Raw genomic sequence first — 16,770 nt, forward strand, 5'->3', positions numbered from 1 at the left:
CAGCACCTGCGGCCCCGCTCGGCTGGTGCTGACGACGACCACGCCCTTCGACTCCTGGCAAGGGCTGCCACCGGCCTGGCCGCCTGCTGGAACGCCACCGCGCCCGCGCCCCCGACGCACCTCACATTCGGCCCCGAAGGTCGCTGCTGCACCTTCAAGTACGTTCAGTTCGTAACAAAAACAATGATGAGGATGAAGAAGATGAAGAGGGTGAATGGCTGGTTCTTTAACGAAGATGCAAATGCATGTGGTCAGGTTGGGGTGCGTGGGGAACCTGTGGGACATGGCCTGCCCTGAGTGCGAACCAGAGACGAGCCACGTCAAGCTCCAGTGGTACCCGCACTCGCACCACCGCGACGGGGTCGTGGTCGCCGACCTCGCCTTCCGCCTCCATCATCAACCACAGCGCCACCAACGCTGCCACGGCCGCATCGAGGTGGCCTTCACGGGCGATCGGAAGGCCGTGGTCACCCTCACCGCGCCCATTCGCTGTAGCTGATCTTTTTGTCGACAATTCAATGTTTGCCGGCCTTTGTTCGTCTTTCTCTCTTCGAAAGAGAAGAAGAGGCTCTACACGAAGTAGAACAAGAAGCGTAAGAGGAAGAGGAGACGCGGTGCATGGAGGAAGCAATCAAGGAGGAGAAGCCCAACGAGCAGGAGGGCCAGGCTATGGGCAGAAAGAGGCAGCGACAGGACGAGAACGGCATCGACAACTCGCCGTGTGGGAGCCCCTACGCGAGCAAGAAGAAGGCCAAGACTGACGAGACCCCAGCCACGGTCTCGTTCTACATCGGGAACATTCACTTGGAAACTGATGAAGAGGATCTGCATGACTTCTTGGCAAGCAACGGCGTAAGCGGGCACTCTGTCCATCTCGTCTACGACCTTCTCGGCCGCCACAGGAGCTACGGGTTCGTCGAGGTCTCGTCCGCCCGGGATGTCATCACCTTGCAGGCCCTCGACGCTGCCCGCTTCTGCGGCCGCCCGCTACGTGTCGAGCTGGCCCACAGCAGCTCGCAGACGGTCTGGCCTGACGACACTGGCCGCAGCGGCGAACAGTGGACCCGTCGAGTTTGGTTCGAATGATGCGCACACGACACCAGACGACACGAGGAGACACACGAAGAGAACCGCGAATCGCGTTGACCCCTCATCTCTCGATGTAAAGGAAAAGCACAGACAGCCCCTTGAAGTGGTTCCCCATGTGTCATGAGCGGTGTCCCACTGCACTGGCTGGACAACAGAAGAGAAAGCTTGAATCGGTCTTTCTATTTACATTACACTCAGGTCTGACGTGCTTCTTGTCCCGCAGGCGAAGAACTTGAGCTCATCATCATCAGTTGAGCTGGGTGGTGGGCGAAGAGGCGGGCGACGGCGACGGCAGTGCGCGGTGCACCAGCGGCAGCGGCAGCACCACCGGCGTCGCTTGGGCCGGTCCTTCGCCCATCACCCCCGCCACAGCGCCGCCGTCGCCGTTGTTTCCCGGAGCCATGGGCGCTGAGTGACGAGAGCGGGGGGTGGTGGCGCGGCACACGCACGGTCGGGGCGGCCGCCGTATCCACCGGCCAGCGGCACCTGTCGCTTGGCGCACAGCCACGAGCAGTACGTGCCCCGCACCACCACCTTCGGCCTGCACACCCACCACCCACAACACACCACACGCGACACGACACACGCATGAGCATCAACCATCACAGCTGAAGAAAGGGGGCAACGACGCGCACCGATGAGGCGGGATGGCAGTGAGTAGGCCGCCGCCCCCGCCCCCGCCAGCCGCCGGTGTAGGGGGGGCAGCGAGCGCGGCGGTGCCGGTCTGGCCAGTGGTGGCGGTGGCGGTGCCGGCCGGGGCGGTGGCGGTGCCTGTGTCGGCCGGGGCGGTGAGGCTGAGGCTCAGGCCGCCGCCAGAAACGGAGGGGGTGAGTTCCATGGGGAACACGCGCACGACGTGACCGTCGCCGTACAGGAGCTTGCCGCACACGGAGCACGCGCTCTCGCCCTCGAGCAGCAGCTTCTTGAGCTCCTCGGTGATGTTGAGCCCTTGCACCATCGCCAGCGTGCTCATGACGCCGTCATGGGCCGCCTCGCCGTCGTGGTGGTCGGCGTTCTTGTCATTCTTGTCGACGATACGCGGGCGGTCGTAGATGGCTGTGATCGGCGAAGTCGCCTCCGGCGGCGATGGCGGCGTCGATGTCGACAATGGCGACGCCGACGATAACACCTCCTCGACAGCCGGCGAGAGCGAAAGCGAAGACGAAGAAGAAGACGACGGCAAGGACAGAGCGCGGATGTGGCAGCGGACGGCGGCGCAGGCGAGGTGGAGGAGCGTGGGCGGGCTCACGTTCCAGGTGCCGCCGACGGCGTAGTGGAAGAGGTTGCGCCGGAAGGCCAGCACCGAGAGGTCGGTCAGCAGCGCGAGCGACGCGGGGACGGTGACGAGCGCGTTGGCCTCGATGTTGAGCTTGCGCAGGCCCGACAGGCGGCCGATCTGGGCCGGCAGCGACGAGAGCCGGTTGGCGTTGAGCTGCAGCACGGTGAGCGTGCCGGCCAGGGCGTCAAACGTCTGCGGCGGCAGCGACGTGAGCGCGTTGTCGTTGAGGAAGAGCGAATGGAGTGATCGCAGCTGGCCCAGCTCCGGCGGTACCGACGTCAGCTTGTTATTAAACAGCGACAACGTCTGTGTGTCGTTTGTGTGGTTACGCGTGTGTCGTGTCGTGTCGTGTCGTGTCGTGTCGTGTCGTGTCGTGCGGTGAGTAAAGATCAGACTGGTGAGCGGGGAGGGCCTGGGCGCGGACCTGGAGCGAGGTGAGGCGGCCGATCTCGGGCGGGAGGGAGACGAGCGCGTTGTGGGAGAGGAAGAGCTTCTCGAGGTGCGCAAAGTCGCCGATCTCGGGCGGGAGCGTGGTGAGGTGGTTGTAGTGCATGTGCAGCTCGCGCAGCTGGCCCAGCCGCGCCAGCGCCACCGGAAACGACGTCAGCGCGTTGTCGTTGAGGAACAGCGTCGTCAGCTGCGTCGCCAGTCGCGCCCCGTCCAGCACCACCGCCAACGAACCCGGCCGCAGTACAACCGAACACGACAACGTCGCATCGTCGGCCTTCTCCTCGAGTGCTGCGTCTGTGTGTGCGGTGGTGTGTGTTGTGTCGACAGGCTCGTTGGTGGTGTCGACGGGCTCGTTGGTGGTGTCGACGGGCTCGCTGGTGGTGGTGGTGGCAACCACGTCGTCCGGCGGTGGCGCCAGGCTCTGGGCGAGGGTGGCGGGGAGGGCGGTGAGAGCGAGGGCCTCGAGGGAGAGGAAGCGGTAGTCGCGCTTGCGGCAGATGTGGAGCCGCTGAGAGACTTCGTCCAACGGCGCCGGGTGGTCGCCGCCGCCGGGAAAGTGCGAAGACGACGAAGAAGCAGAAGAAAATGAAGACGACGAAGACGGGGAGGAGGGAGGGGACAAGAACGAAGGCGAGGAGGGCGAAGGCGAGGACCAGACGCGTGGGGCGGCGGCGGGCGCAGGGTAGAAGGGCGACGCGCTGCCGTCCTTGCCGCGCGGAGTCTCGCAGACCTCGCAGCACTTCATGAGCGTGTGGTTCAGGAACGTGCACGCTGTAGTCGTAGTAGCGTAGAACCACCGATTAATAAACAAATCTTACACAGTAAAATAAAAACAATCACAAGAGAGAATCAATAACAGGCTTTTCCGAATCAAGATACAGAGTTCTAAAACAATAATAATATCGATTTAGTAATTAATATGGAGAGTATGAATTGCGAAATCGCGTGTAAAAGGGGAGGTGTACCTTGGCAAGGCCAAACGTCCGCCATTTCGTGTCGTGTGCCTATGAAAGAATCAGGCTTCGTGCAGAAACACAGCACGACAGCTTCCGTTGGCCAGGCAACAAGACTCAAACGCATTTCGGAAATAATACGAAACGCTTTTCTCTTTGGATGTCTGTTTCGCAAGAAATAGACAGGCCATTTATAATGTTGCATAGCAATCGCACTATTTCCTCCTGGAACGGTAGGGGACGATGCCGAGGTCGCGCAGCTTGGCGACCTGGTCAGGCGCGAGCTTGGCTCTCTTGACCCGTTGGTAGTGCATCCAGTAGAAGAGGACCGCGGACTCATCCTTGCTGGGCAGGTGCCCGTTCGTCTCCACCCACTCCCGGAGCAGAGCGTGGTTCTTCTCCCACTCCCTCCTCAGCCTCTCCCTGTGGCGGCGCATGAGGCTGCTCTCGTACTTGGGCGGTGAAGCCGAAGGAGCAGAAGAAGCCGAAGCCGAAGCCGAAGCCGGCAGAGGCTGGGCTCTGGCTGCTGTTTCGGAGTCTGCGGCGGCGGCGCTGCTGCTGTGTCGCCTGGGCGATCGCCTCGGGGAGGCCCACGTCGTTGACGTTGGTTTCCTCGTCAGCTTCTTCTTCGAGCTTGCGCGCAGCGTCCGCTTCGCCGGCTTCGTCCTCAACGTGGCCCACCACGCGGAGCGCCTGCTGCGCGAGGAAGGGGTCGGCTCCCATTGGGCGGCCCAACCCCCGCCCGGCCGCCAGCAGATGATGAACCTGCCCTTCTTCAACTTCTTCTCCTTCTGGGCGTTGGGACAGCAGACCACGGCACGACCGGGCTCCTCCATGCTCGGCTGTTGTTGTGGCTGTTGTGGCTGTTGTTGTTGTGGTGGCTCTTGGTCGTCTGTGGTCTCGCCTTCGTCGTCGTCGTCGGGCACCCAGATGGGTGCGGCGTGGCTGCCCAACAAGAAGGTCACCTTTTCCTCCTCCCGGTGCACCTGCTCGCTGGAGTCGTTGGGTTCGTTGAGGTCGATCGTGCAGTCTTGCATGGGTGGTGGTGGTCTCTTTGTGTGTGAACGCAAAAACAAGAAGAGCGAAGACGACCAGGAGAACAAGGGAAGGGTGTCCCAATAAGGGCATTTGCTGGGGTTTAATCCCTGTTCACACACTTTCCTTCTTGTGAGTGGCTCTTCTTCATTAAATGTCGAGCTCTGGCACGGGCGAGGAGTCGATCGCCTGCCCGTATGGAGCTACACCAAGCGCGAGTAGCCTGGCCACCTGAGTGGGTGTGCGCCTGGGCCAAGCCTCCTTCCGTCGGTTGTAGTGCAGCCAGTTGTAGATCTCCCGGGCTTCCTTCCTGCTTGGGAGGCGGCCCTCGCTCTCGACCCACTCCTTGAGCCCGGCGTACATGGCGTCCCATTTCCTCTGCTTGGCCTCGGTCTCGCTGATCAACCTGTCAGATTTCGGGGAAGGCGAAGGCGAATCCGGTGGAGGCTGGGCTCTGGCTGCTGCTGCGGCGTCTGCGGCGGCGCTGCTGCTGTGTCGCCTGGGCGATCGCCTCGGGGAGGCCCGCGTCTTCTTCATCTTCTTCGAGCTTGGGCGCAGCGTCGGCGTCGACGTTGATCGCAGCTTTCCCTTCGCCGGCTTCGTCCTCAACATGTCCCACCACGTGGAACGCGTGCTGCGCGAGGAAGGGTTCGGCTCCCATTGGGCGGCCCAACCCCCGCCCGGCCGCCAGCAGATGATGAATCTGCCCTTCTTCAACTTCTTCTCCTTCTGGGCATTGGGACAGCAGACCACAGCACGACCGGGCTCCTCCATGCTCGGCTGTTGGTGTTGTTGTGGCTGTTGTTGTTGTGGTGGCTCTTCGTCGTCTGTGGTCTCGCCTTCGTCGTCGTCGGTGAACTCCACCTTCACGCCGAACAGGCAGACTGCCTTCTTCTTGTTGTTGTTGTTGTTGGTTGAACCCTCGGCCGCGGCGTCGACGTCACCAGAGTCGTCGTCGTCGGACACCCAGATGGGTGCGGCGTGGCTGCCCAACAAGAAGGTCACCTTTTCCTCCTCCCGGTGCACCTGCTCGCTGGAGTCTTTGAGGTCGGCCGTGCAGTCTTGCATGGGTGGTGGTCTCTTTGTGTGTGAACGCAAAAAGCGAAAACGAAGAGAAGAGCGAAGACGACAAAGAATGAAGGTGTGTGAAGAGTAAGACAGACCGAAGAGGGAATTCCAAATGAGGGCATTGGGACTGGGAAATTAATGCTATTCTCACACACTTACAGTCATTCTGTAGTCCTGGTTAGTAACCAACCGAGTGACAAGGAAGAACGACAAGGAAACATCAGGCGACAACAGGCATCAATTTCAAAATAAGAAGCGTCACAGATCTCAGTCGTTGCCCTTGGTCGCCGTCCCACGCGAGTTATAGGGCGTCAGGCCCAGGGCGCGTAGCTTGGCGGCGCGGGCCGGGCTGAGGTTGCGCCAGCTGGGCTCCCGACGCCAGTAGCGCATCCACTCATAGAGCGCCTTGCCCCTCATCGTGGTAGGACGGCGGCCCGTTCGCTGGATCCACCGCTCGAGCCGTGCGCACTTGACCTCCCATCTCCGCCATTTCGCCTTCTCGACGTCGCTCTGAGGCTCCGAAGACGAAGAAGAAGAAGAAGTGGAGGAAGGAGAAAACGAAGCGGAAGAAGAGGGAGAAGAGAACGAAGGATCACACCTGGCGGTCCAGTCCGTGGGCAGTCTCTGGATGTGGAGACTTACTTCTTCTTCGTCGTCAGCAGTCGTTTCCCCATCTTCATCGTCCGAAATCCAGTGGTAGACCACCGCTTCCTTCTTCTTCACCTCTTGGTTGGGGTCGCCATGACTGGTCTCTGCTGTCGATGTGATCATGTCGCCTTCATCGACCGGCACCGCCAGGCCGAACACAGTGACCACCTTCTTCTTCTTCTCCTCCTCCTGTGAGTCACTTGAGGTGTTGGGGTCGAGCATGCCTTGTTCGTCTTGTCTTGTCGTGTGTGTGTGTGGTGTGAACAGGAAAACAGGAAGAGCCCGGCGACACAGTTGTTAGAGGTCCTGGTTTATCTTTTTTCAGCCAATGGGCACCATGATTGCTGCGCACCAGCTCCACCTCGATCGTGGGTCCAGCAGCTTCATGAGCTCGTTGGTAAGTGTTGAGCCTTGCACCATCTCCAGCGACATGAGCGCGTTGTGGGAGAGGAAGAGCTTCTCGAGGTGCGCAAAGTCGCCGATCTCGGGCGGGAGCGTGGTGAGGTGGTTGTAGTGCATGCGCAGCTCGCGCAGTTTTGTACAAAACTGTTTATGCAAAGTTCGATTGGCAAAGAGTGATCATTGATCTCATGAAGATGACGTCTTGGCAGAAGAGGAGAGGAGGTCAGTCTTGTAGACATCGTCGATGATGGAGGCCCAGGGAAGGAGCACAGAGGTGAGCGAGCATCGGAAGGCCTGAGGAAGGGAGGTGGAAGCGGACGGAGATGATGACGAGGAGGAGGAGGGGGACAGACTGCTGGCGGTTGGCAGGAACTTGCGCATGGCGCTGAGGTTCAGCCACGAGTTGCTCTTGCTGCTCCCCAACGATTCCTCCTCCGCGGGATTGGTGTCATCCACCTCTGTACCAACCAATTCATTGCCATCAGTGACACGACACGACACGACACGACACACAACACACATGACACACGACATGCAGCGAAATGGAGTGGAGGCTAAGTGCCTGGAGCGGACGGCGAGTCGGCCGGGTTGACGGCCATCTGGGCCTTGCCCTTGCCTGACGGACCCTTCATGTTGAGGAAGACCTGCTGCGGTGACTTGTCGCGCGATCGCGTCAGCCAACGCAGCGTCGAGGGCGAGTTCTGCTTCTTGGCCTCCATTCCGAACGCCTGTCGCACAATCTCGTAGCCCACCGCTGATAACAACACGACACGCACGACACACAACACACACACACGACATACGCGTGAGTAACAGCACGCGCGCACACCGCACGACACGCACACAAGGCACGTACCTCCGCTGAAGATGGTGACGGGGCCGCCCTTTTTGGTAAGGGTCGGGGTTTGTGGGTCCGTCTTGCTCATGACCGCGGCGAGGTGGAGCGAAGTCGATGAGCCCTCGGGCATCGTCGCCAGCAGCTTCACGCACACCTGTGGCCATTCACACAGTCTGTCAGCTAGTGTGTGTCGTGCGTGTGTGCGTGTGTGCGTGTGTGTGCGCGCGTGCGCGTGCGTGTGTGCGTGTGTGCGAACAAGGACACTCACCAGCTCGCCCTCTTCGGATACGGTGATATCCTGCAGCATCTCCTGGAAGTCGTTGACGGCGAAAAATATGGTGGGGTAGGTCTCCGTCACCTCGTCTTCCTTCATGTCCATACGCACCTGTGTGTTGTGTGTCGTGTCGTGTGTGTCGTGTGTGTCGTGTTGTGCAGCATCGCCGCAGTGTTGTAGGGAAAGTCCAGATATGTGAGTGCAGCGCTCCAGCTGTGGTCTATGCGAATGCGCGCGCGTGAGAGAGAGAATGCAAGCTGACCTGAGTGGGCGACGCGTAGACGCAGGTTTCTACTCGCTGCCTCTTTGCTGTATCGTGTGCGCTACTTCGCGGTGTAGTAACTGCGCGAGAAAGGGGAACAGAGGAACAGAGTGTGAGACGCAACGTTCGATGTCATCACGCGTGGACGTGGAGCCCAGAGGGGGGGGTACCGGTCGAACCCCGGCCCTTTCTGTGCGCTACGTCCATAATGAGAGTGTATCTGGTGTGTTTTGTGTCGTGTGTGCCGTGTGTGCCGTGTGTGTCGTGTGCGTCGTGTGTGTCGTGTGTGTCGTGTGTGTCGTGTGTGTCGTGTGTGTCGTGTGTGTCGTGTGTCGAGTGTGATTCGACTTTGGTCAGCGAAACAAGAACAGCACGCACTCAAAGAGAAGGAATGGGATGGCAGTACTTGAGGTGGTTGGTGATGATGTTGAGGAAGTAGGTCTCCTGCCAGTTGATGGAGCGATCGCCCCGCTTGGGCAGCTTGTGCTCGGCGTCCTCGTGCTTGCGCACCACGAAGAACTTGCTGCCCTGCTGGCCACCACTGCAAACGTTGTGAGAGACGGCCATGGTCAGTTGAGGGGAACACGACACAAGAGGGGAGCACGACACGCGACATGAAGCAAAGACAGAAGGGAGTGTACTCGGCTGAACCGGCTACGGGCTGGGCGAGAGGCTGGTCGGGCACGAAGAAAAGCAGATCATCCATGTTGGGATCATCCTTCAACACGAAGCTGCAGAAGGCAGAGGTAAAATAAAAAAGATGAAGAAGCGATGGATGAAGGCAAAGAAAAGTGCGTACTCAGTCCAGAAGAACTCGGCCCAGTCGGTAGCGGTGTACTTCCTCTCTGCAACGGGAAATGCGGAAATCAATTCATTGATTATTAAGCTCCCGATGTATGTCATACATTTGAATGAATGGAGAACGGGGTGGCGAGACAAGCAGTACCTCTTTTGGGTTGGATTGCATCCTCGACGCCTGTCCCCTCCATCTCTCGATCGCTCAACAATTAATAATGGCGCCAAATTCTGATTTTGATTCTCTTTTTCTTTTTCTTTTTTACAAGTCTAAAAGAAATAAATGGGCGCTCCTCTTCTACCTCCTTCCTCCCCGTCGAGCAGGAGCACCTCGGCCAGCTGTTGTTGATCGTCAGAAGCCAAGAAGAAGGTCAGCAGTGGATTGATGACCACTTGATCACGATACCACGAAAAAGGGCGGTAAACGAACCACTCGCGGCGGGCGCTGCGCCCTCGCCGCCCTGGGCGGCTTCGGGCTCCTGGCCGCCCATACCCCCGCTGAAGAGGAGCACCAAGACGAAGGGCACGATGTACATCCACTGCGCATTCAAGAAGAAGAAAACGAAGAAGAAGAACAACGACAGAGTCAGAGAGGTGAGGTGAGACGGGTGCAAGCGAGGCGGCGGTACGTATTTGGCGATGAAGCCCTTCTCGCCTTCGGCCTTCTCCTTGGCGGCCTCGGGCGTCTCCAGCTCCTGACGGAACGGCCTTTTTCGGGGGATGGCGAACACGGCACACACCGGTGGAGGTGAGCACGTGAGGACACATGTGGGGTCATCCGCAGGTGGGCCGTCGAAGAAAGAAGAGCGAAGAAAGAAGAGAAGAAAGAAGAGAAGAAAGAAGAGAAGGGGTGGGAGTACTTGGGTGCCTCGGCGCCGACGTTGAGGCTCACCTTGGTGTCGAACTTCGAGGACTGGTGGACGGCCGGGCGGAGTCAGTGCGCGCGTACACGAAAAGAGAATAGAGATGGCGAGAAGAGAAGAAGAAGAAGAAGAGAGGCGATCGATGTACCGTGGGCTGCTCGGTGGCGGAGCCGCAGTCCGCGGTGGCGGTGCGGTAGTCCACGCCGACGACGTTGCCGAACTGATCCAGGGTGAGGCGGAGGGAGTCCGCGAGATTGGACGCCAGCAGTGCGCACTGAGGGAGGCGCCACATCGTAAGCACTCAGGTGCGTCCAGCCGCACGACACGCACTACCGCACTACCGCACACGCACACACTACCGCACACGCACTACCGCACACGCACACCAGTCAATAGCGAGCAGGCGGGCGTACTGCAGGGACGGAGGCAGTGATGAAGTCCATCTGCCGGCGCGTGTCCTTGGTGAGAGGCAGCTGCAGCCGCACCTGGTAGCGACCGCCGCTCGCCGCTGCCTCCTGCGATAAAGGGAAAGATGTAAGTGAATAAATCAATAAACAAAACAACAGTAAATTAACAAAATTGAATGGAAAGGTGCCTTGAGTGCGTGGAGATCGGAAGAAGAGAGCGCGGGCTGAGAGAGGCGGGGCTGGGTGCGGGCGCCGTAAAGGGCGGAAGCCTGCGGCAGGGCCACCTGGCCGCGGGGCGTAAACGGAGCACCGCCAATGGCGTGCTCGATGGAAAGCTGCACGGTGGCATCCTGCTGTTGTCCATAGACCCCCACGATTCCGCAAATCAGAGCCGCAATCGCCACCAAAACGTTGAGCCGCTGTGTCGCCCTCATCCTCTTCCTTTTTTTATCGTGTATTTTTTTCTCTCTCGATTTCTTTCCACAAACAGAGAAATGGGTTTTTCTTTGCAACCAGAGAGAATTGTATTTTCTAGATGAATTTCCCTGCAAGGTCCTCTGGGTGCTCGTGGTCGTTGATGGTGCGGAGAGGACGAAGGTGGAGGAGGGCCAATATGAATAGGATGAGATGAAGAAGACCAAGAAGAAGAGGGGAGTGACGTGGATGAAGGAGGGAAGAGGGAGCGGGTGGCGCGACGACGTTGACGGTGGCGGTAATTACATAATGATGTCGGGCTCGGGGATGGAGGTAGAGATGGCCTTGTGTGGCAGGATGCGGCCACCGTTGACGTAGAGCTCGTCGCCGATGTGCACGTCCTGGCCGAGCACAGACACGTTCTCCATGCGCACCTGAAAAAGAAGAAGCGAGAAGATGAAGAAGATGAAGAAGAAAGAAGTGGTTGGTTAGTGAGAAGGCCAGACTGAAAACAAAGGAGGGGCTTGAAGGGTTTCGCGTACCCATCTGCCGACCGAGGACTGCCATCCGATGATGGAGAGCGAGATCCAGGCATTGGACCTGATGACGGCTCCCTCGAGCACGGTCGTATCCCTCAGGCGCACGCCTGGTCAATGACACGCATGCGGGCGGTGAGTGTGTGCGTGTGCGTGTTTCTCTTTCTCAATATCGTACGTACCATCTTCGATGACGCACCCCGGGCCGATGATGACGTTCGGTCCGATCAGGCAGTTCTCTCCAATCTTCGCGGTCTCATCCTGCGTGTCATGGTGGCACGTGAGCAAAGGCCCGTAGCGATCGTAACACACAGAACAAGTGCCGGGGCGACGACGGTCTGCAGTCGTACCACCATCACGGGGCCGACGAAGCCCTCACCAGTCCTGAGCTTCTTGGGGTCGCGGGTCTTGAGGCTGTTGAGGTAGAGGGCCATGCCCATGAGGTAGTCCGGGGGCTGGCCAACGTCCATCCAGAAGCCGGGCAGCTCCATGGCGCAGAGCTGGCCCTGCGTCGCCATGTCGGGGAACACTTCCTTCTCGATGGAGGTTGGACGCAACTGCACACACACACACACACACACAACACACAACACGCAAGACTCAGTACACAACGCACACAACGCACAACACGCACAACACGCACAACACGCACAACACGCACAACACGCACAACACGCACAACACGCACAACACGCACAACACGCACAACACGCACAACACGCACAACACGCACACACACACAACACGACACGACACAGAGAATATGACACGACACGGCACGCGCGATGTGAGGAGCTTGAACACGACACGCGCCGCAACGGCCTGACTCTGGAGCGTACCTCTATCCGGTTGAGGATGGTAGGGTTGAATATGTAAATGCCGGCGTTGATCTTGTTGCCCACGTAGAGCTTGGGCTTCTCCACAAACTTGTCGATCTGGCCGCCCTCCTTGAGCACCACCACACCGTACTTGGAGGGCTCCTCGACCTTGGTCACCTGAAGAAGAAGAAGAAGAAGAAGCAAGAAGGAGCGTTAGGCCCTTGACGCACAGTTTTACAAGGCGAGGTGTGATCGCCGCACCATGATGGTTCCCTCCTTGCCGTGGTTCTTGTGGAAGGCGAGCAGGTCGGCCAGCGGGTACTCGCAGGTGATGTCGCTGTTGAGGACGAAGAAGGGCTCACCGTCTTCCTCCAGAATCTCGCGGGCCAAAGCCAACGGGCCAGCTGGAGAGAGAACACGACACCACACGCATGCACGTAGAGAAAGAGAAGTCGAGACGGCGTGTAAGCAAAGGTTCGTCTTGGCGCGGATGGCGCTACAGCGAAAAGCCAAGATCTTGACGCACCAGTGCCAAGAGGCTGGGTCTCTTGCGAGTAGGAGATCTTGATGCCAAGCTGGAGAAGATGGAGCGTGGTGGAGTCGAGTGGGGACCGGTAAGGGGACAAATGAAGCGATGGGAAACAAATGCGAGACTCTTATGAAGCTGTACCTCGGATTCGTATTTTTTGAGGTAGTTGGCCATGAGCTCTGGCTTGTAGTTGATCGCCAGCACTACTTCCTTGACGCCGACCTGGTCGATTTCATGGTCAATCAAATGAATGTACAAAAAGAAATGCAAATGTAAAAAAAGCCGTTACGCGTAAAACACTAGTTCTGCAGATTAGCAGGACTCAATCCAGCGTGATTAAAAAGGTCGTCATCTAAAGATGTGGGGAGTTGCTCAGCACAAACCTTGACGAGGGCTTCGATCTGGTGTAGGATCATGGCCTTGTTGGCGAATTCAACAAGGGGCTTGGGCACAGAGAGCGTAAGAGGACGCAGACGCGTTCCGAAGCCGCCAACAAGGATGAGGGCCTTCATATTGAGAGATGGAAGAGAGATAGATGGAGAGAGGACGCGTGGGCGTGTAAAAGGATCGAATGCGGGAGCGAACTATTTTATAAAACGCAACAAAAGACCACTTTATCTACGCTGACGTGGCGTTTGGGCCGAAATTTCGTTTCCATTGCCAACCAACGACGCACGCGCCAACCGACAACGAACACGACGAACTCAAACCCGACAGACGAGTTTCGAGGTCGCTGTTCAGTTTGCGGCCGCGGCGGTGACGAGGAGGCCGCGAGCGAGGCACGCCAGATGCGACGGGTCGCGTACGACGCGCGGCACCTTGACCTGGTTGGGCGGCGCGCCGTTGCGCAGGATCGTCGCCCGCAACTCATCGAATGTGCCCGCACGCACGCCGTGAACCACCACTCGTCCTGCATTCCCCATCACCACCTCACTCCTATCAGTCGCGCGCGCATGTGCGGCGTGTCGTGTGTGCGGCGTGAGTGTCGAGTACCGATGCCGTTCTTCACCCGGAAGGACCTGTAGATCGGATTGCTGCGGCACAGCTCCTCGTCCACCACCTCCGCCCTCCGCGCCCAGAGCTCTTCGTCGTATTCGTTCTTTGTGTTCTTCGCTTCGTTCTCCTCTTCGAGCTCGACGAAGAGATCGTAGTGTGGCGCACGTGGCTGTTCATCTTCGTTATCGTCGTCGTCGCTCTCGCCCCGCGGCGGGAGGAACGACGCACGCGGAATGGCCGGGTCCACGCAGCAGTAGTCCACCAGGCCCGCGCCGCGCCCGCGCCACGCCTCCAACGCGCTAGCGTGGCGGAGGGCCTCGGCCATGGCCCGCTCCGACGTCTTCTCGCCGCGCACGTTGAGCAGCTGCCCGAGTCGGTAGCCGAACTCGATCAGCGGTGCGCCGCGTCGACCGTCGCCGTCCTCGAAGAAGCCGACCACCTGGACGACGTCACCGAGGCGGTAGCGATAGAGGCCCCAGGCGGTGGTGACGGCCAGCTCGTAGCTCTGGCCGGCCTCCACCTCGTCCATGCCCAGCGTGGGCGGCTGGCGAAAGGGAATGGAATGTGAGCAAGGAAAGGAGTCACATTCCTGGAATGGAATGCGGCGTGCGAGCGGCACCTGCTCCTGGTCGCAGTGGTCAAGGGGGATGAACTCGATGAACATATTAGAGGGCACCAGGTAGTACGCGCTCCCCTTTGGATCAAGGTTCACACCGAGCAGCCCTACACCGCACACGTACGACACGGAACACGACACGGCACAAAGTCAAGTCTTACTCACACGAGCGGAGCGTTGTGGAGGGGCAAAGGGAAACCTTCGGTGGCGGCGTAGAGTGGGGAGTAGATGGGCACGTCCCCGAGGTAGTACCTCGCCCGCTCGGCGTAGAGCGAAAAGCTCCCTAATCGGCGACGACGCGGAAACAAATAAGAGTAAATAAATAATATTAAACGAAGAGGGTGATGGAAGTGGGGCAGGTGCCGGTCGAAACGGAGAGAACGAAGTTGATGTGCGGCCACACGCGACGCGCGATGCCCTCGAAGCCCGCCTCGAACTACACCAACCAAAAGGATCGACCCCGTCAGGCGCCCGAACACGAGTTGTGTGTGGTGCCATCCGTGGCGTGTCGTGTCGTGTCGTGCGCGTGCGCGTGTACCTCGCGAGTGAGCATGCGTGCGCGGCTCACGTCCGGCCCGGCCATGTAGTCCTCCAGCTGCCTTCGCACGTGGTCGGGCATCTGCACCTTCGCGCTCACACGACCCCTTTCAATGTCCTCGACTGCTTGCCTCTGTCGTGTTGGGTTCGTGCCGTGTGCGATGAGTGACAGAGGCGTGCGTGCGTGCGGTTTGGGTGGTGTGCGGTGAGTGCGACTTTGCGTGCGCGCGGCGTACCCACTGTTTCTCCATGCGAACAAAGAGGTGGTGGATGAGCATTACGAAGTTGGCCTCCAGACTCCCCAGATACTCGTCCTGCACATGCCCGCTCCATTAAGGCACACACGGCACACGGCACGACCAACGATACGACACACAACACACTGTGCACCGCACGCGTACCTTGAGGGCGAACAGGAGATGGACGTAGAGCAGGTCGGGCTCGCTCATGATCTCGTACGCCACCGGCGGCGTCGTGTACATGTTCAGCAGGGTCGGCGAGTCGCTCGGCGCACTGCTATTGGCCCCCACCTGCGGCCGCCATCAACATTGTCGTAAACAAAGTGCGTGTGTGTGCCGTGTGTCGTGTGTGTGGTGTGTGTCGTGTGTCGTGTGGTGTGTGTGGTGAGCAGGTGCGGTGGTTGAACCTTGATGCCGCCCGGGCTGGTGGAGTAGGTGGGCTGGAACATGATCTTGAGGCTCTTTTGGAGGCCGCGGGCCTGCGGGAAGTGGGTGAAGAGGACGTCGAACAAGGGCGCGATGCCCTTGAAGAAGAAGTTGGTCTTCTGGCGCTGGGTCACGGGCAGCTGCTTCTTGCTGTACGACGTCCCGCTCGTCACCCCTAACTGCGCACACGTTGACCGCACGACACACACGACACGCAACACGATCATTCAGAGATTCACAGCATCGTGTGTGTGTGTGTGTGTGTGTGTGCGGTGTGTGGTGTGTGCGATGAGAGCGGACCTGGATGATGGACTCGGAGGTGAGTACGTTCTGCTCGCCGCCGGCGACCTGAGCCACCCACGGCGCGAGGTCGTAATACGTTGCCAACGGCACAGCCACCTTAAAGGCCTCCACCACCTCCCTCTCTGCCGCCACCTTGCTCGCCGCCGTCGCCGCCGTCGCCGATGCCAGCGGCGCCATCAGCTCCTCGAAGCCGTAGCGGCGGCCGAAGGTGGTGTGGGCGTTGAGCCGCACGATGCCGGCCAGGGTCGCGTTGCTGGCCCGGGCGCCGTCGCGCAGGGCCGCCACGAGCGACCGGCGCGCAAACCAGCCCAGGCCGGACATGGCCGCCCCGAGCCAGCTGCCGAGCCACACGCCGCGCCATCCGGCCCAGCCCCAGCCGTGGCCCCACCCACGATGTACGGTGGTGTCTGGGGCGGTGGCCGCGTCACGCTGACGTGGCGGCAGGGTGCGAGCCAGGAGCAGGCGCCAGCCACGAGGGTTGGGCAAGAGGAGGGGCACAAAAGGGGAGACCCACACTACGCGGAGGAGGCCGGCACCAAAGGCCCACGTGCAGATAGCTGCGGCAAGCAGGACCGCGGCAGACCAGGCGCCCAAGTAAGCAGCCCACCCGGCAACGAGCCACATCATTGCTGACGCGTCCCTCTTCAATCTCTACTCGCTGACTTAGATGCTTGGCGTTTCGTCGTATTTTCGAAATGCATTTAGTCACTGTCGGCAATAAATGTCGACAGAAAGGGCGGGAACGACGCTTGGGCCGCGTGTAGAGACTCGTCGCCGGCTTGCGCCACGCGTGTGCGACGCTCTACGTTTTGTACGTTTTGCCTGCGTTGGAAGCCGGCCCACGGCTTAAATAGAGGCCCACGGCAGTTCGAAACATTCACTCTACCAACCCACCTGCCGTTCACAACTACGACCAACCAGCCATGGACTCGACCACCATCAACACCACCGCTACGCTGAACCTCATCGCTACCCCCGACGAAGTCGCCCAGC

At 59.7% G+C, this 16,770-nt stretch overlaps 10 protein-coding genes across 10 annotated transcripts; 2 read left to right on the forward strand and 8 right to left on the reverse strand.

The window, feature by feature from the left end:
- Window positions 1–235: 235 nt before the first annotated feature.
- Window positions 236–499, forward strand: ACA1_295610 (uncharacterized protein; the record flags this gene model as incomplete). The annotated part of the gene is made up of 1 exon (XM_004368173.1): window positions 236–499. One exon carries the CDS (start codon window positions 236–238, stop codon window positions 497–499), a length of 264 nt encoding a protein of 87 aa, XP_004368230.1.
- Window positions 500–618: 119 nt separating this feature from the next.
- ACA1_295620 (RNA recognition motif domain containing protein) lies at window positions 619–1,086 on the forward strand (the record flags this gene model as incomplete). The annotated part of the gene is made up of 1 exon (XM_004368174.1): window positions 619–1,086. The coding sequence occupies one exon, from the start codon at window positions 619–621 to the stop codon at window positions 1,084–1,086; it is 468 nt and encodes a 155-aa protein (XP_004368231.1).
- A 250-nt stretch (window positions 1,087–1,336) lies between these two features.
- On the reverse strand, window positions 1,337–3,808 carry ACA1_295630 (leucine rich repeat domain containing protein; the record flags this gene model as incomplete). Its single annotated transcript, XM_004368175.1, has 5 exons — window positions 1,337–1,497; window positions 1,539–1,630; window positions 1,725–2,674; window positions 2,793–3,589; window positions 3,784–3,808. 5 exons carry the CDS (start codon window positions 3,806–3,808, stop codon window positions 1,337–1,339), a joined length of 2,025 nt encoding a protein of 674 aa, XP_004368232.1.
- Window positions 3,809–3,986: 178 nt separating this feature from the next.
- ACA1_295640 (helicase associated domain containing protein) lies at window positions 3,987–4,494 on the reverse strand (the record flags this gene model as incomplete). Its single annotated transcript, XM_004368176.1, has 2 exons — window positions 3,987–4,223; window positions 4,366–4,494. The coding sequence occupies 2 exons, from the start codon at window positions 4,492–4,494 to the stop codon at window positions 3,987–3,989; spliced, it is 366 nt and encodes a 121-aa protein (XP_004368233.1).
- A 462-nt stretch (window positions 4,495–4,956) lies between these two features.
- Window positions 4,957–5,874, reverse strand: ACA1_295650 (uncharacterized protein; the record flags this gene model as incomplete). The annotated part of the gene is made up of 1 exon (XM_004368177.1): window positions 4,957–5,874. One exon carries the CDS (start codon window positions 5,872–5,874, stop codon window positions 4,957–4,959), a length of 918 nt encoding a protein of 305 aa, XP_004368234.1.
- A 267-nt stretch (window positions 5,875–6,141) lies between these two features.
- On the reverse strand, window positions 6,142–7,041 carry ACA1_295660 (uncharacterized protein; the record flags this gene model as incomplete). Its single annotated transcript, XM_004368178.1, has 3 exons — window positions 6,142–6,384; window positions 6,517–6,766; window positions 6,884–7,041. The coding sequence occupies 3 exons, from the start codon at window positions 7,039–7,041 to the stop codon at window positions 6,142–6,144; spliced, it is 651 nt and encodes a 216-aa protein (XP_004368235.1).
- A 69-nt stretch (window positions 7,042–7,110) lies between these two features.
- ACA1_295670 (Hypothetical protein) lies at window positions 7,111–9,287 on the reverse strand (the record flags this gene model as incomplete). Its single annotated transcript, XM_004368179.1, has 10 exons — window positions 7,111–7,336; window positions 7,498–7,678; window positions 7,781–7,916; window positions 8,031–8,147; window positions 8,299–8,378; window positions 8,469–8,488; window positions 8,705–8,839; window positions 8,940–9,029; window positions 9,098–9,143; window positions 9,245–9,287. The coding sequence occupies 10 exons, from the start codon at window positions 9,285–9,287 to the stop codon at window positions 7,111–7,113; spliced, it is 1,074 nt and encodes a 357-aa protein (XP_004368236.1).
- A 177-nt stretch (window positions 9,288–9,464) lies between these two features.
- ACA1_295680 (Hypothetical protein) lies at window positions 9,465–10,797 on the reverse strand (the record flags this gene model as incomplete). The annotated part of the gene is made up of 6 exons (XM_004368180.1): window positions 9,465–9,632; window positions 9,723–9,801; window positions 9,954–10,006; window positions 10,105–10,230; window positions 10,370–10,471; window positions 10,648–10,797. 6 exons carry the CDS (start codon window positions 10,795–10,797, stop codon window positions 9,465–9,467), a joined length of 678 nt encoding a protein of 225 aa, XP_004368237.1.
- A 282-nt stretch (window positions 10,798–11,079) lies between these two features.
- ACA1_295690 (GDPmannose pyrophosphorylase) lies at window positions 11,080–13,172 on the reverse strand (the record flags this gene model as incomplete). The annotated part of the gene is made up of 9 exons (XM_004368181.1): window positions 11,080–11,211; window positions 11,320–11,423; window positions 11,496–11,574; window positions 11,664–11,870; window positions 12,153–12,308; window positions 12,393–12,535; window positions 12,658–12,706; window positions 12,802–12,882; window positions 13,044–13,172. 9 exons carry the CDS (start codon window positions 13,170–13,172, stop codon window positions 11,080–11,082), a joined length of 1,080 nt encoding a protein of 359 aa, XP_004368238.1.
- A 225-nt stretch (window positions 13,173–13,397) lies between these two features.
- Window positions 13,398–16,401, reverse strand: ACA1_295700 (plant auxinresponsive GH3-like protein; the record flags this gene model as incomplete). Its single annotated transcript, XM_004368182.1, has 10 exons — window positions 13,398–13,570; window positions 13,654–14,200; window positions 14,276–14,379; window positions 14,472–14,555; window positions 14,681–14,708; window positions 14,811–14,942; window positions 15,046–15,123; window positions 15,211–15,339; window positions 15,456–15,653; window positions 15,775–16,401. 10 exons carry the CDS (start codon window positions 16,399–16,401, stop codon window positions 13,398–13,400), a joined length of 2,100 nt encoding a protein of 699 aa, XP_004368239.1.
- Window positions 16,402–16,770: the final 369 nt, after the last annotated feature.

This window comes from Acanthamoeba castellanii (assembly GCF_000313135.1).
Source record: "Acanthamoeba castellanii str. Neff unplaced genomic scaffold scf7180000084777, whole genome shotgun sequence".
Classification (NCBI taxonomy): Eukaryota; Discosea; order Longamoebia; family Acanthamoebidae; genus Acanthamoeba; species Acanthamoeba castellanii.